This window comes from Bufo bufo, chromosome 1, assembly GCF_905171765.1.
Source record: "Bufo bufo chromosome 1, aBufBuf1.1, whole genome shotgun sequence".
In the NCBI taxonomy this organism is placed as follows: domain Eukaryota; kingdom Metazoa; phylum Chordata; class Amphibia; order Anura; family Bufonidae; genus Bufo; species Bufo bufo.
Window position 1 is genome coordinate 551,216,986 of NC_053389.1, and position 17,644 is coordinate 551,234,629.

General features: G+C 44.8%; 1 protein-coding gene across 5 annotated transcripts in view; it reads left to right on the forward strand.

Annotated features, from left to right (window-relative positions):
- Nucleotides 1–17,644, forward strand: part of KMT2E (lysine methyltransferase 2E (inactive)) — a 123,580-nt gene that overhangs the window by 12,822 nt on the left and 93,114 nt on the right. For all 5 annotated transcript variants that reach the window (XM_040412573.1, XM_040412582.1, XM_040412597.1 and 2 more), the window contains exon 2: nt 16,704–16,888. In XM_040412573.1, coding sequence (XP_040268507.1) covers nt 16,818–16,888 — 71 coding nt within the window. In that variant the 5' untranslated portion in view covers nt 16,704–16,817. The remainder of the gene's footprint in view (nt 1–16,703; nt 16,889–17,644) is intronic.

Genomic DNA, 17,644 nt, shown 5'->3' on the forward strand with positions numbered 1-17,644 from the left:
GACGGATAGTGTGCGCAGCAGCCTCTATACTCCTGAATGATCCAAAGCTGTCGCAGATAGGTCTGCTCCATAACAACATAGGGGGAGATTTATCAAGTTGTTGCAAAGTAGAACTGGCTTAGTTGCCAATAGAACCAATCAGATTCCACCTTTCATTTTTTCAGACCTCCTTCCCCTATGGAAACCGTTGAAAAGTATTTTTTATTTTTATTAAAAAAATTACAAATATAAATAAAATAAACAGTAAAAAGAAATTAGCCCTCATACAGCTCTGTAAATATAACTGCAACAAAGTTATAGGGGTCAGGTTTTTAAAGTTATTTTTATTTTTTTTCAGTAATAAACCGCCAGAAAAACTATACAATGCCGTAATAATACTGACCTGGAGATTGAAAGTAAGGGCTGTTTCACACGAGCGAGTCCATTGCGGGTATCGCGCTCCCTGTGTGAGTGTGATCCTCCGCTCTGGACTTGCAGGAGCGCACGGCATTATCATGATTTATAATGCTATGTGTCTCTGCATGGCCTTTTTTCCACAGAATCATAGTGACATAAAGCTGTCAGTATGATTCTGTAGAAATAAGGTCAAGCAGAGGCACATAGCATTATAAATCATGATAATGCAGCGCGCTCCTGCAAGTCCAGAGCGGAGGATCACACATGGAGTGTGATTCCTGCAATGGACTCGCTTGTGTGAAACAGCCCTAACAGGTCAGTTTTAATGCATAGGGAACACTATAAAGACCAAGCCCATAAAACGGTGTCAAAATTGTGCCCCCCCCCCCCCATTCCACCCCATTTACTGTATTTTTCGCCCTATAAGACGCACAGGCCAATAAGACGCACCTAAGTTTTAGAGGAAGATGATAAGACAAAATATTTTTCATTAGACCTCAGATCAGCAGTCAGACCCCTAATATTAATCAGACCTCATCTGACCGCCACAATCAGATCCCCAATGTTAATAAGACATCAGATCCCGATATAAAGAACACCCCCATGCCTCATATCAGCTCCCAGCCATGTATAAGCAGCCCCCAGTAGTGATATTTCAGCCCCATCAGCCTCAGATCACAAAATAAAAAAACACTTAGCTCTCCTGCTCCTGGACTCCGCCACTCCTCATCCACAGCGAGATCCTCTTCATCTTGCCGCCGGCTGTGCTGTGAAGGCTGCGCTCAGCGTGAGATCAGAGCGCACTCGCGTTGTGCGCAGACTTCACAGCCGAGGACCAGAAAGCAGTGAGTACAGAGCCTTCACCGCTTCCTGGTCCTCCGGTACTAATGAGCGCTTCCATAATGGAAGAGGCTCATTAGTATTCGTCCCATAAGACACAGGGGCATTTTTCCACCACTTTTGGGGGGGAAAAGGAGTCTTATGGGCTGAAAAATACGATAGATTTTTTTATTTTATTTTTTCCCCAGTTTCCCACTACATTCTATGCAATATCAAATGCAGCCATTAGAAAGTACACAAAAAAACAAGCCCTCATACAGGTATGTGAACAGAAAAGTAAACCTGGAAAGGCAGGGAGTGAAAAATGAAAACACAAAATTGAAGAACACTCCACGGGTTAAAGAGGGCATTTATCATTAGCAGTTGATTGAGTCATTTTTAACCCTATCAGGAACCATGACATACATGTAAGTCACAGGTTCGGTCCCTAAACATGGTGCCCTCTCGCACGTGCAAGGGGCGCCTTAGCCGCAGGGTTTTTGCTATTTTAAATAGCAGACACCCGCAGCACATGTATGCGATCAGCCATAAGGCTGATCGCATACATCTTACCCTTCAGATGCTGTGGTCAAATGTGACCACGGCATCTGCGCAGACTAACTGGAAGTCACGCGCTTCCGGTCCGATAACAGCGTTCCCTGGCTGAGATCGGGGAACCTGTTGCCTTGTGCTAGTTGACCGAAGCCTCCTGCAGGCTTCAGTCAATTAGATGTATATATCAATACAGGCCACTAGGTGGCAGCCTTGTATTAATATAGTGCAAATGAAGTCTTCAATGATGGCTATTTAGCCATCACTGAATACTATGGGCAATCGAATGATTGCCAGTTATTGTCACCCCAGGTGACTAAAATAAAGTAAAAAAAGGTTTTTACAAATCTATATAAAAAAAATAAACCTAAAAGTTCAAATCACCCCCCTTTCCTTAAAATAAAGATACTTAACCAATAAAAAAAATAAACATGGGCATCGCCGCGTGTGAAAATGCCCATACTATTAAAGGCAAATGGCGTAGCGGGAAAAAAATCAAAACTGCTAATTTGCAATTTTTTTGTCACTTCAACTACCCAATAATTTTTTGATAAAAAGTGATCAAAAAGTCGCACACACTTAAAATTGGTATCACTGAAAAGAACAGATCGTCCCGCAAAAACTGTACACATAACTACAAAAAAGTTATAGGGGTCAGAATATGGTTATGAATTTTTTTTTTACATTTTTTCCTCAAAGGTTAAAATATTATTATAATTTTTTTTTTTTCAGTATTAAAACGCAAGAAAAATTATGCAAGTGTGGTATCGTTGTTACCTTACTGACCTGGAGAATGAAGAGAACAGGTCAATTTTTCAGCATAGTGTACAGTGTAAAAAATAAATAAAAATAACCTTTTATCAGAATTGCGTTTTTCTTTCCTAATTCTAACCCATTTGGAATCTCCCCCCCCCCCCCCCCCCCCCCCGCTTCCTACTACATGGTATGCAACTTGTCCTAGGGTTGGGCGATATCAAAAATATTCAGACGATAACGATATTAAAAAATTTATCGCGATATATATATATATATATATATATATATATATATTAGTTATCGCGATAAATACCCGTTTAAAAGAAAAAAACACAAGGGGACGTTATACTGTATGGGGGCAGCCACAAGGGGACGTTATACTGTATTTGGATAATGGGGGCCACAAGGAGACATTGGCTTGGGGCAGCGGCCAGGCAGTCACAACTTGGAGACATTAATTGTCACACTGTATGGCAGTGTTCGCCGGGGCAGCAGCCACAAGGAGACATTTACAGTATCGGGGGCAGCAGCGCAGCCACAAGGAGACATTTACAGTATCGGGGGCAGCAGCGCAGCCACAAGGAGACATTTACAGTATCGGGGGCAGGCAGCAGCGCAGCCACAACTAAACAGCTGTGATAAAGTTCAACTTCTGACTGACTTTCCCGCCACTCGCTCGCTGCTACTGCGCTGCTCAGCCTGGGCGTCATCTGATTCCGACGTTAGACTTCGGTGGGCAGAGACTGCACCATGGGAGCAAGCGAGGAGGAGCCTGGTCGGCCGCTGCGGGAAGCAATTGGTGTGTAATGATTCAGGGGCGGGTGGCCTCGGATGCAGTTTTTGAAGCGGTCAGCGCACATGACCGCTTAGAGGACGTCACAAAATACTGCGGTAATTAGGAAACAGCGATATCGACGTTTTTTAATAACCGCGGTATATCGTGAACACCAGTATATCGCCCAACCCTAATTTTGTCCCGCAAAAAATAAGCCCTCATAAGGCTATGTGAATGGAAAAATAAAAAAGAACTATGGGAAGGTGGGGAGTGAAAAACCAAAGCGTAAAAATGGAAAATCCCAGGGTCTCTAAGGAGTTAGGTCTCTTTGCTTTGTGTGTCTGTGCCAAATTTATGACTATGGTGCACCTTAATACTATACTTGGCATGGTTGCAGTGTGATGTACACCTTTATATGTAAAATTACACTGGGAGGTTGCCTAGCGTGGAGTTGCAACTTTTGCCAAAAGTCACACATAGTAAATGAGACATAATCCAGGTCTGGTCTCACTATTGTCCATTAAAACCTAGACCATTTTGAAACATGGGGATTCTCAAACACCGCAATCGACACGACTTGTGACATTTTTAAGCCACAAAACTGAAGTATGTGATTTGATCAATGTCCTTCTCATTGATTACACAGGGCAGTTTGCAGCCCACAAACAACTGAAAAATGTGTTTGCTTTCTTGTCAGGTGCTCAGAAGCACCTTACACAGGGTAATTATCAGGATCTGTCTGTCTCAATTATTGGCCCTTGTAAAAGAGACCCAATTCTCATTAGACTACTTTATAGATTTCCAGGAGGAATAACAGGGCATCAGGTGCTGCATCGTTGCTCGTTGGATCCTCTTTGTTTGAATTAATTCAAGCCTGATCAGATCTGCCCTGTTCAGACCTTGCTGTCCCTCATCCTCATACAGAATCATTATTTCTGATCAGCAGATCACTGTTTAGACCGCACAATCTACTGCCCAGAAACGATGATTGATGTGCATTCACGAACGACTGGATCACCTGATTAAATGAGCGTTTTGCTTGTTCTTCTGTTGATCGGCGGCACATTTAGTGGGGTAGATTGTCAGGAACATTCGTTCCCGATAATCTGGCTGAATATTGGGCTTTGTAATCCCACCTTAATTCACCTGATGAAAACGCTGGTTCGGGAGTTATGATAGTTTTTCTTTATGTGCACATTAGGCCTTTACTGCAATGAGGCGTCGCCATTGCTCTTGTTGCACCCAGCTCCACTCCTTTCTGTGCCCAGCCCCTTCATGGCTTCTTTGGCTCTGTCTGGTCTTGTCAATCAAAGCAGTCCTAAATCATAATGTCAAACCTAAAGTTTATTTTTTTGTGTGTAACTATTCATTCAAAATTTTTCACTTTTTTTTTTCTTTTCCATGAATAAGCAAACTTATCAGTATTTTATTTGTGGACCAATATTAGTTTTCTTTCCCACATTTATACAATTGAAACACATTAGACTATGACCACACATTTTCTGATACAGTTTTGAAATCCAAAACCAGGAGTAAATGGATAAAAGAGAAGTCGTGTGCGTATCTGTCCTGTATACTTTCTCTCGTTTTATGATCTACTCCAGATTTTGGATTCCAAACCAGGAAACCTGACCTTGTGGTCTTACCTTTATGACTCATTCACATGGCCGTTGTTCAGCCGTTCCGTGCATTGGGGGCCGCACGGGCACCATCCGTGCAGCTGCAATGGATCCAGATCGGAGTCCCAGTTTAAATCGCTGGGGCTCCGATCGGTTACCATGGCAGCCAAGACGCTATTTCAGTCTTGGCTGCCATGGTTACTTAGCAACAAATAGAATCATTATACTTACCTGAAGAGCTGCGATGTCTGACCGGCCGGGAGCTCCTCCTACTGGTAAGTGAAAGGTCTGTGCGGCGCATTGCCTATAGACCTGTCACTTACCAGTAGGAGGAGCTCCGGTCACATAGATCGCAGCTCTTCAGGTAAGTATAATGCTGCTATTTGTTGCTAAGTAACCATGGCAGGGAAGGGGGGGGGGGGGGGAGAGGCCGCACTGATCACAATACTTTGAATCCGCACTGGCCACCAATGAATAGAGGGAGGGGGAGGCCGCACTGCTCATATTTAATACTGGGGAGGGAGGGAGGGAGGGAGGGGGAGACCGCACTGCTCATATTTAATACTGGGGAGGGAGGGAGGGGGAGACCGCACTGGTCATATTTAATATCCGCACTGGCCACCGATGAATATAGAGGGAGGGGGGGCCGCACTGGTTACAATTAATACTGGGGAGGGAGGGGGGGCCGCACTGGCCACCAATAAGTTAAATACAGGAGGGGGGGGGGGGGGGGTCTGCCCCCTGCTGCCCCCTGCTGCCTGGCAGCACCTGCCAGGCAGCAGGGGGCAGTCATGTACACAGTTCTCAGTATATTCTAACTTGAAGCGTCCCCATCACCATGGGAACGCCTCTGTGTTAGAATATACTGTCGGATTTGAGTTTCACGATGTAACTCAAATCCGATGGTATATTCTAACATAGAGGCGTTCCCATGGTGATGGGGACGCTTCAAGTTAAAATATACCATCGGATTGGAGAAAACTCCGATCTGATGGTATAATCCTGACTTTACATTGAAAGTCAATGGGGGACGGATCCGTTTGAAATTGCACCATATTGTGTCAATGTCAAACGGATCCGTCCCCATTGACTTGCATTGTAAGTCTGGACGGATCAGTTTGGCTCCGCACGGCCAGGCGGACACGAAAACGCTGCAAGCTGCGTTCAGGGGTGCGCCTGCTGAGCGGAGCGGAGGCCAAACGGTGCCAAACTGATGCATTCTGAGCGGATCCGCATCCACTCAGAATGCATTGGGGCAGTACGGATCCGTTTGGGGCCGCTTGTGAGAGCCTTCAAACGGAACTCACAACCGGAGCCCCGAACGCTAGTGTGAAAGTAGCCTAAGTCTTCTGAAATAATGACCCCTAAATCACTTTCCTCAGGTTAGGACTGTATCACTGATTTTAATTTCTGCTCTTGGGTTTTTACACCCCAGGTGCATTATCTTGCACTTATCAACATAAAATTTTAGTTGCCCGATTTTTGACCATTCCTCTAGTTTTCCTAAATCCTTTTCCATTTGGTGTATCCCTCCAGGAACATCAACCCTGTTACAAATCTTTGTGTCATCAGCAAAAAGACACATCTTACCATCGAGGCCTTCTGCAATTTCGCTGATAAAGATATTAAACAATATGGGTCCCAGAACAGATCCCTGAGGTACCCCATTGGTAACAAGACCATGGTCTGAATATACTCCCATTGACTACAACCCTCTGTTGTCTGTCCCTCAGCCACTGTCTAATCCATTCAACAATATGGGAGTCCAAGCACAAAGACTGCAATTTATTGATAAGCCTTCTATGTGGGACAGTATCAAAAGCCTTACTAAAGTCTAGATAAGCGATGTCTACTGCACCTCCGCCATCTATTATTTTAGTCACCCAATTAAAAAAATCAATAAGATTAGTTTGACATGATCCCCCTGAAGTAAACCCATGATGTTTTTCATTTTTCAATCCATGGGATTTTAGATGTTCCACAATCCTCTCCTTAAGTGTGGTTTCCATTAATTTCCCCACTATTGATGTCAGGCTTACTGGCCTATAGTTGCCCGATTCCTCCCTACTACCTTTATTGTGAATGGGCACAACATTTGCCAATTTCCAATATTCTGGGACGAAGCCTGTTGCCAGTGATTGGTTAAATAAATCTGTTAATGGTTTTGCTAGTTCGCCGCTGAGCTCTTTTAATAGCTTTGGGTGTATCCCATCAGGCCCCTGTGACTTATTTGCATTCATTTTAGACAGCTGACTTAGAACCTCTTCCTCTGTAAAGACACATGCATCAAAAGATTCATTAGTCTTCTTTCCTAACTGAGGTCCTTTTCCTAGATTTTCCACCGTTAGAGTACTGGACACCTTTTTCACAGAAAGGTAAACATTAAAGTGTACTTATTGTAAATGCCATACAGTTGTACTTTTCTGATATACGTTATTTATTTTTCCCATATGGCAACTGAAGTTTAGGTGCCTTTTGCGCCTGCTGTACAGGCCAGAGCATCTCTGCTGCCGTTCTTGATTGGCTATTTCAGGCATTAGCAGAGCGGGCACAGGCAGAGGAGTAATGTGTTGTGTGAACTCCTGCCCTGTTCGCTCACTCTGCTCTGTTAATGACCTGTACCATTGTTGTAAGCAGGCTATTAGCGGAGTGAGTGCAGGGCAGGATTATATACTTATTACAGGCAGGATTAGAATGACAGCACCTCTACATACAGATAACAAAGGATCCACCATCCACTCAATGAAGCCGAAGATGTGGCTCATCTGAGAAGGCAACCCTTTGCAAATCAACAGAGGTCGAATTCCAATTCGGCCGCAAAAGTTAAAAAGCTTTTTTGCCGATGAAATCTGCAGAGATGCAGGTGCTTTTGGAGCCCCATACTCAGTAGGGTCCACTTTTAAACACATCTGGTGGGCCCCTGGTTCACTTTGGTAGTAGCGTTTCGGTCCACCCTCGTGCACCTTCGTACCTGACCTTCACCACTCGCATTAGTGGCACGTAGTGCTCTGCCTTTTCCGCATTGGTCAAATGGCACCACATTGTGAATAAGCATTCTTGATACACTTTTACTATGGCAGCACAAGACCAATTCCCAAACTGCACAGTAATCATTCCTTTTTTTTTTTTTTTTACTCTGATATATTGTCCCATGACAGCAACGAGGGATATGTTTGCAGACAGCCTATCACACATCTTAGTCTACTTTCACACTGGCGTTTTGGCTTTCCGTTTGTGAGATTCGTTCAGGGCTCTCACATGCGGTCCAAAACGGATCAGTTTGCATTCTAATGCATTCTGAATGGAAAAGGATCTGCTCAGAATGCATCAGTTTGCATCATTTCAGTCTCCATTCTGCTTTGGAGACGGACACCAAAACGCTGCTTGCAGTGTTTTGGTGTCAGTCTGATGAAACTGAGCCAAACGGATCCGTCCTGGCACACAATGTAAGTCACTGATACTATCTGGCACAATAGAAAACTGATCCATCCTCCATTGACTTTCAATGGTGATCAAGACTAGAGTTGAGCGAACACCTAGATTTTCGGGGAGTTCAGCCGAACTTTAAAAAAAAAAGTTCGGGTTCGGGATCTGAACTTGAACCCGAACCCCATTGAAGTCAATGGGGACCCGAACTTCACTTTATTTTCCGTTATAACGGAAAATAATAGTATTAGCTTTTTTCAGATCTGAGTTTTCACGATCGTGAAAACTCAGATCCGACAGTATATTCTAACACAGAGGCGTTCCCATGGTGATGGGGACGCTTCAAGTTAGAATATACTAAGAACTGTACATAACTGCCCCCTGCTGCCTGGCAGCACCCGATCTCTTACAGGGGGCTGTGATCTGCACAATTAACCCCTCAGGTGCCGCACCTGAGGGGTTAATTGTGCAGATCTCAGCCCCCTGTAAGAGACCGGGTGCTGCCAGGCAGCAGGGTCCAGACCCCCCTCCCTCCCCAGTATTAAAATCATTGTTGGCCAGTGCAGCGCCGCCCCCTTGTGAGCGGATCTCAGCCTCCCTGTAAGAGATCGGGTGCTGCCAGGTAGCAGGGGGCCGTTATGTCCACAGTTCTCAGTATATTCTAACTTGAATTGTCCCCATCACTATGGGAACGCCTCTGTGTTAGAATATACTGTAGGATCTGAGTTTTCACGATCTAACTCAAATCTGATGCTATATTCTAACATAGAGGCGTTCCCATAATGATGGGGACACTTCAAGTTAAAATATACCATCGGATTGGAGAAAACTCAGATCCGATGGTATATTAATATTAACCGAACCCAAACCTGAGCTTTTACTGAAATGTTCGGGTGTCGAACACCGTAAAGTTCGGTACGAACCCGAACTTTACAGTTCGGGTTTGCTCAACCCTATTCAAGACGAATCCGTCTTGGCTATGTTAAAGATGATACAAATGGATCCGTTCTGAACGGATGCAGACGGTTGTATTATTTTAACGGATCCGTCCATGACTGATCCGTACAAAACGCGAGTGTGAAAGTAGCCTTATACTGTATACCCACCAAACCAGCTCACATGTGACTTCCTTTATGAGCTATGCGCTGCTGACGTCAAAACTAGGAAGTGGTCATAATAATGTGACTCTGCTGTGTATATATGATGACCTATAATCAGGATCGGTCATCAATATCTGATCGGCGGTGGTCCAGCACTGTTGGAAGTTGTTTGAAGAGGAGGCGGCGCTCCATGCAAGCACTGCTTCCTCTTCATTACACTGTGCATCATCTCCCTTACAGAGGTGTAGTGTAAGTATAAACACTTGTGATTACACTGCTCTTCCGAGACGATGGACAGTGTGATGAAGCGGAATTTGCTCTCGTGTGTAGTGCCACCTCCTCAGCTGATTGGCAGGGGTCCCAGGTGTCAGACCCCCGCCGATCTGATATGACCTGTCCTGATTATAGGTCATCAATATAAATGGCCTGTACAACCCCTTTTAAGGGCTCTTTCACACTTGCGTTCTTTTCTTCCGGCATAGAGTTCCGTCGTCAGGGCTCTATGCCGGAAGAATCCTGATCAGTTTTATCCTAATGCATTCTGAATGGAGAGAAATCCGTTCAGGATGCATCAGGATGTCTTCAGTTCCGGACCGGAACGTTTTTTGGCCGGAGAAAATACCGCAGCATGCTGCGCTTTTTGCTCCGGCCAAAAATCCGGAACACTTGCCGCAAGGCCGGATCTGGAATTAATGCCCATTGAAAGGCATTAATCCGGATCCGGCCTTAAGCTAAACGTTGTTTCGGCGCATTCCCGGATCCGACGTTTAGCTTTTTCTGAATGGTTACCATGGCTGCCAAGACGCTAAAGTCCTGGCAGCCATGGTAAAGGGGAGTGGGGGAGCAGTATACTTACCGTCCGTGCGGCTCCCCGGGCGCTCCAGAGTGACGTCAGGGCGCCCCACGCTCATGGATGACGTGATTGCATGGAACACGTCATCCATGCGCATGGGGCGCTCTGACGTTATTCTGGAGCGCCCCGGGAGCCGCACGGACTGTAAGTATACTGCTCCCCACTACTACTATGGCAGCCAGGACCTTAATAGCGTCCTGGCTGCCATAGTAACACTGAACGCATTTTGAAGACGGATCCGTCTTCAAATGCTTTCAGTTCACTTGCGGTGTTACGGATCCGGCGTGTAATTCCGGCAAATGGAGTACACGCCGGATCCGGACAACGCAAGTGTGAAAGAGCCCTAACTGACTCGCTTGGAGTCTGAGACTACACGTTCAGGAAATAAATGCTGACTTATCTCTTTGTATTCATATTTTTTTTCCCTTGTAAGTTATATCTCTCCTCCTTGCTGGATCCGCTTCTGGCTTTGGCTCAAAAATATGCATTTAACTCCAGCTTTATGGTATATTCTGTTCTACTTGATTTTCTGCAGACAATTTTTGCCCCAAATTCGGAGAAAGTCACAGGAAATCCTGCAGTCATTCAGATCTTACTGAAGATATTATTTTGCAGATTTTCCTGTGGAAATCAGCTGAGCCTCTAAAATAAAAAAATAAAAAGCCCACTATAATCTTTTCTCGTCCCATGGCAAATTTCTGGTTCCCTGATGGTCTCTGTACATCCCGCCTCCAGCAATGATTTTGTTGAATGTGACTGCAGCGACATGTTCTGTAGGGACTGGTGGAGGACCCGAGAAACATTGCTCTAGGCATTTTTTTTATTCAATTGGAAAAATTCACAAAAAATATGCAACATAAATTGACATGTTGCAGTTTTGAAGATCTGCACCGCAGATCATTTTCTGTGTGCAAAATGTCCGCAGCATGTGAGAGGGATTTGTTCACATCCACTGCACTGGTACTTTTTTCGATTTTATAGATTTCTGTCTGCAAATCTGGACAGAATATCCACATTTCCTCCCGTGTGGAGGTGCTCATTTGTTGGATGCTGGCATGTTTCACGCAGCTGGTAGCACATCACCCTGTAGAAACAGGAATTTGCTGACAACAGACAAGGGACCTGTATGGGGATGAATGATCATAGTACCTATGATTGACCCCCATACACCACTGATCATTGGCGCACATATATGTGCAACCAGTGAGCGGGCAATGATTGGGAATTAACTTCCTCATTCCCGATCGCTGTGTAAAAGGCCCAAGCAGGTCACTGATTGAGCAAGCAATTGTCGGGAGAGAAGCGTTCCCTCCCGACAATCGCCTGCTATGTCGTAATTAAACAGCGCGATCTGCCGCCGGCAAACGATTATTTGTAAGTGTGCTTAAAAATCACAGTTGCCCAATGAACACTGCCGAAAAATTGACAGGAGTAATACAGCCTTAAATCAAAAATGAATGCTAAATGTAAACGATAGATAAACTTACCTACAGGGTATCAGTCTGCAAAATTTTCTTCAAGTTGCTGAAACAGCCTTGTAGAAATGCCGCGTATAACACAGATTTACTTACCCACCTGATCTTTTTCATTTGCGTCTGGTAAACAGGTAAGGCTACTTTCACACTAGCGTTCGGAGCGGATCTGTCTGATGTTTCATCAGACGGATCCGCTCCGATAATGCAGACGTTTGCATCTGTTCAGAACGGATCCGTCTGCATTATTACTTAGAAAATTTTCTAAGTCTGAAAGTAGCCTGAGCGGATCCGTTCAGACTTTACATTGAAAGTCAATGGGGAACGGATCCGCTTGAAGATTGAGCCATATAGTGTCATCTTTAAGCGGATCCGTCCCCATTGACTTACATTGTAAGTGTGGACGGATCCGCTCGCCTCCGCACGGCCAGGCGGACACCCGAAGGCTGCAAGCAGCGTTCAGGTGTCCGCTCACTGAGCGGAGCGGAGGCTGAGCGCTGGCAGGCGGATGCATTCTCAGTGGATCCGCCTCCACTGAGAATGCATTAGGGCCAGACGGATGCGTTCGGGGCCGCTCGTGAGCCCCTTCCAACGGAGCGCACGAGCGGACACCCGAACGCTAGTGTGAAAGTAGCCTAAGGCTACTTTCACACTCGCGTTTGTATTATCTGTAACATAGCCAAGACGGATCAGTCATGAACTCCATTGAAAGTCAATGAAGGACGGATCAGTTTTCTATTGTGCCAAATTGTGTCAGTTTCGTCAAGTGGACAGCAAAACGCTGCAGGTAACGTTTTGGTGCCCGCCTCCAAAGCCGAACTGATGCATTCTGAGTGGATCCTTTTCCATTCAGAATGCATTAGGGAAAAACTGATCCGTTTTGGACCGCTTGTGAGAGCCCTGAACGGATCTTACAAACGGAACGCCAAAACGCTAGTGTGAAAGTAGCCTATGGGGATTCTGCCAAGAGTTGGAGCTTGGTTATCTTTATACCCTACTGCAGACAGGGCACAGCAGGGAAGCTCCTGCAGCAGCCACTTGTCTCACAGCCAGACACAGAATTGTGAGGAGGAGGGGGAACATGACTCATCCTATAGTATGGGGGGGGGGGGGGCCACAAGGAAACATTACTCTATATGGGATGAAGGCAACAAGGAGATGTTATACGGTACAGGGCTTATACAGTAAAATGTGTCTGTTGCTCCCATACATTATAGTAATGTCTCCTTGTGGCCCCACACAATGTAATGAGGCCTGGGCAAATGGATTTAGAAATGAATGGGTCTGCATTCAATCCGCACAAAATGCAGATTAGATGCCTACAGAAAATATGGTTGTGTGCATGAAGCTTTGAAGACATATAGTCAGGTCCATAAATATTGGGAGATCGACACAATTCTAACATTTTTGGCTCTCTACACCACCACAATGGATTTGAAATGAAACGAACAAGATGTGCTTTAACTGCAGACTGTCAGCTTTAATTTGAGGGCATTTACATCAAATCAGGTGAACGGTGTAGGAATTACAACAGTTTGCATATGTGCATCCCACTTTTTAAGGGACCAGAAGTAATGGGACAATTGGCTTCTCATCTGTTCCATGGCCAGGTGTGTGTTATTCCCTCATTATCCCAATTACAATGAGCAGATAAAAGGTCCAGAGTTCATTTCAAGTGTGCTATTTGCATTTGGAATCTGCTGTTGTCAACTCTCAAGATGAGATCCAAAGAGCTGTCACCATCAGTGAAGCAAGCCATCATTAGGCTGAAAAAACAAAACAAACCCATCAGAGAGATAGCAAAAACATTAGGCGTGGCCAAAAGAACTGTTTGGAAAATTCTTAAATAGAAGGAACGCATCAGTGAGCTCAGCAACACCAAAAGACCCGGAAGACCACGGAAAACAACTGTGGTGGATGACCGAAGAATTCTTTCCCGGGTGAAGAAAACACCCTTCACAAGAGTTGGCCAGATCAAGAACACTCTCCAGGAGGTAGGTGTAGGTAGGTGTATGTGTGTCAACAATCAAGAGAAGACTTCACCAGAGTGAATACAGAGGGTTCACCACAAGACGTAAACCATTGGTGAGCCTCAAAAACAGGAAGGCCAGATTAGAGTTTGCCAAACGACATCTAAAAAAACCTTTCACAGTTCTGGAACAACATCCTATGGACAGATGAGACCAAGATCAACTTGTACCAGAGTGATGAGAAGAGTATGGAGAAGGAAAGGAACTGCTCATGATCCTAAGCATACCACCTCATCGGTGAAGCATGATGGTGGTAGTGTCATGGCGTGGGCATGTATGGCTGCCAATGGAACTGGTTCTCTTGTATTTATTGATGATGTGACTGCTGACAAAAGCAGCAGGATGAATTCTGAAATGTTTCGGGTAATATTATCTGCTCATATTCACCCAAATGCTTGAGAACTCATTGGACGGCGCTTCACAGTGCAGATGGACAATGACCCAAAGCATACTGCAAAAGCAACCAGAGTTTAAGGGAAAGAAGTGGAATGTTATGCAATGGCCAAGTCAATCACCTGACCTGAATCTGATTGAGCATGCATTTCAGTTGCTGAAGACAAAACTGAAGGGAAAATGCCCCAAGAACAAGCAGGAACTGAAGACAGTTGCAGTAGAGGCTTGGCAGAGCATCACCAGGGATGAAACCCAGCATCTGGTGATGTCCAGACTTCAGGTTTTAATTGACTGCAAAGGATTGGCAACCGAGTATTAAAAAGTGAAAGTTTGATTTATGATTATTATATCCCATTACTTTTGGTTTCTTAACAAGTGGGAGGCACATATGCAAACTGTTGTAATTCCTACACAGTTCACCTGATTTGGATGTAAATACCCTAAAATTAAAGCTGACAGTTTGCAGTTAAAGCACATCTTGTTCGTTTCATTTCAAATCCATTGTGGTGGTGTAGAGAGCCAAAAATGTTAGAATTGTGTTGATGTCCCAATATTTATGGACCTGACTGTATCTGGATGGATGTTACATACAGTGCTGCTAAACATACTGAGTAATACAGCACCACATACCTATTCCATTCAGTGATGTCTCCTCTGAGGTAGACGTTCTCTTTCCTCATCTTTTCCATTCGTTGATCAGACCTCCATGATAACTTCCAGCCACGTCTCGTCTCTGCAGAGTTTCACATAGACATCTTAGATTCCTCACTTGTCCATCATCCTCCCCCTCCTGCTGCCCCAACATTGTTATTCTGCTACTACCTCCAATACTGTGCCCCTCAATGCCCACAAACACTATAATTCAGAAATTATAGTGCTAAACTGAGTTTGTCGTTCCCCCCCCACACACACAATAATGCCTTGAGTAGTAAAAGTGCCCCCCTACAGTACCACAATAGCAAATGGTAATAGTGCCCACTGCCCTTCATATTGTGCCTAATAATAATGCTCCTCTAGGACACTAGGGCTCCCCTATAGTGCCCCCATGTATATAATGCTCTCCCCTCTAGTGTAATGCTTTTCTCCCCTGTAGTATAATGCCCCATATATGATGCCCCTCACCACCTGGCATTTCCCCCAGTAGTGCTATACATAGATCAATTTAAAAAACAGTCCTTTATACTCCTCTGCAGGCCACAGGTTTCTTCTTTCTTCAGGCCACAGAACCAAAGATGCCGCTTCCTGGCGCAGGCAGTTGTGATAACATCACAGTGACATCCTGCAACAGGTCACTGGTAGCGCAATGATGTGGTCACCTGCCTACGTCATTGTGCCGTGCATCACCCAGTAAAAGAGGTTACGATGATATAATTGTGACTGCGTGTGCCGTTCTACTGCGGCCCGAGGTCTGAGGATGAACAGCGGGGACGGGAGCCAGAGGCTCCCATGTCCCACATCTTCAAGGAAGACAGTCTGCAGATGGCGTTGTCTTTGCTCTGGATAACCTTGTGCAAGGTGTTGGGTGCCATACACCCCAGGGGGAATTTCCACGATGCAAGCTTTGGTAGTCCTCCTCCAGCAAGCTGGAGTGCACAAGATGTAGAGGGCGAGATGGAAAGTGGGCATCGGTGAGAAAAAAAGGCATATATGTCAGTCCCATGTTTATATGTGCCCGCATTACTGAGAAAAATGAAGTTTTGATATATGCAAGTTAGCCTCTAGGAGCAATGGGGGCGTTGCCGTTACACCTAGAGGCTCTGCTTTCTCTGCGACTGCCATGCCCTCTGAACTTTGACAGGGTGAGGCATTATGACATTGATTGACAGCGTCTGGCAATGTAAAAGTGGAGAGAGCGCAGCAGAGAGCAGAGCCTCTAGGTGTAACACCAACACCCCCGTTGCTCCTGGAGGCTCATTTGCATATGTAACAGGTCAGTCAATTTCATGGGTAAATATCTGCTGACAAATGCCCTTTAAGAACAGAGGAGCAGTGTATTCTGCTTTCATAAGGGACAGGCAATACATACAGAGTTTGTATTCTGCTGAAGGAGCAATAGATGGCTCTTGTGATTAGCTTTGTTTTCCTGGGCCTTTTCTCTTTCGTTTCCTAATTTGCTACTGATCATAAAGAGTTATAAAGTTAACCTATGGGACCATGTAGTCTCATATTTTTAAATGTGCATCTTGGGGTCCAATCACATGTCCGCATCCGTTTAGCAATTTTGCGGAACAGGTGCGGACCCATTCATTTTCAATGGGGCGGGAATGTGCTGTCTGCATCCGCATTTTCTATGAGAGTGCCGGCGATGTGCGTATCCGCCAAACGCATACGGACGTGTGAATGGACCCTTAATGACAAGAACTGCCTGTTTTACAGTAGAACTAATTGAGGCTGAACACATACAAATGAAATGTAGCTGTACTAATAAGTCTTTAATAACAGATGTCTGCAGTTTGCCTGTGACATAATGTAACTTGCATACTTAATGGTTTTCCTTCTTGCATTTATTTAGGGTTTGTGGATGCACTTAGATGTTTGCAATGAGCACTGTGGCTGGCATGCCCCAGTGTTTTGGATCCCGATGCAGAGGACTCCATAGTAATCGGATTTATCAGAAGCGAACGTCATGAGCATAGTGGTCCCTTTGCGGGTTGAGACAGCAGAAACTCCATACATAGACATGGCTGCAGGCTCAGAGTAAGTAAAATGTTTACTGAAAAACAGTCTCCCGTTCTTGTTTTTGTATTTGCAATCTAAAATGTCCCAAACTGGCTAAATGTGCTATGTAAATTATGGTAGGGGAGGAAGACCTTTTAGTCTAATACACTTGACAGTATTTTAGGGCATTGTTTAAAGAGAACCTGTCACCACATGAAGTAAGCTGAGCTGATTGATATATTGTTTGGTAGAAAAATAGTCAGAAAAATTTAAATTTACACGTTTATTTCTTTATTTCTGAGGTCAGTAGCCAAGTGACCAGTCTTATCTGTAATTGATAGTATTCCCTGTATGTTTGTATAGAGAGGTATCTGTCAGTCGCTGATGGCGATATTTAAATGTGTAAATTTCAGGTTTTTCCATAAAACCATATATTAGTCTGCTCAGCTCCTCCTGCTCTATAATAACTACTTTCACACTAGCGTTTTTTGCTGATCCGTCATGGATCTGCAAAAACTGATCTGTTACAATAATACAACCGCATTCATCCGTCATGAACGGATCAGTTTGTATTATGTCTTCTATAGCCATGACGGATCAGTCATCGACTCTATTGAAAGTCAATGGGGGACGGATCCGTTTTCTATTGTGTCAGAGAAAACGGATCCGTCCCCATTTACTTACATTGTGTGTCAGGACGGATCCGTCTTGCTCCACATCCCAGGATGGACAGAAAATCGCTGCAGGCAGCGTTTTTGTATCCGCCTCCGGACCGGAATCGTGACTGAACGGAGG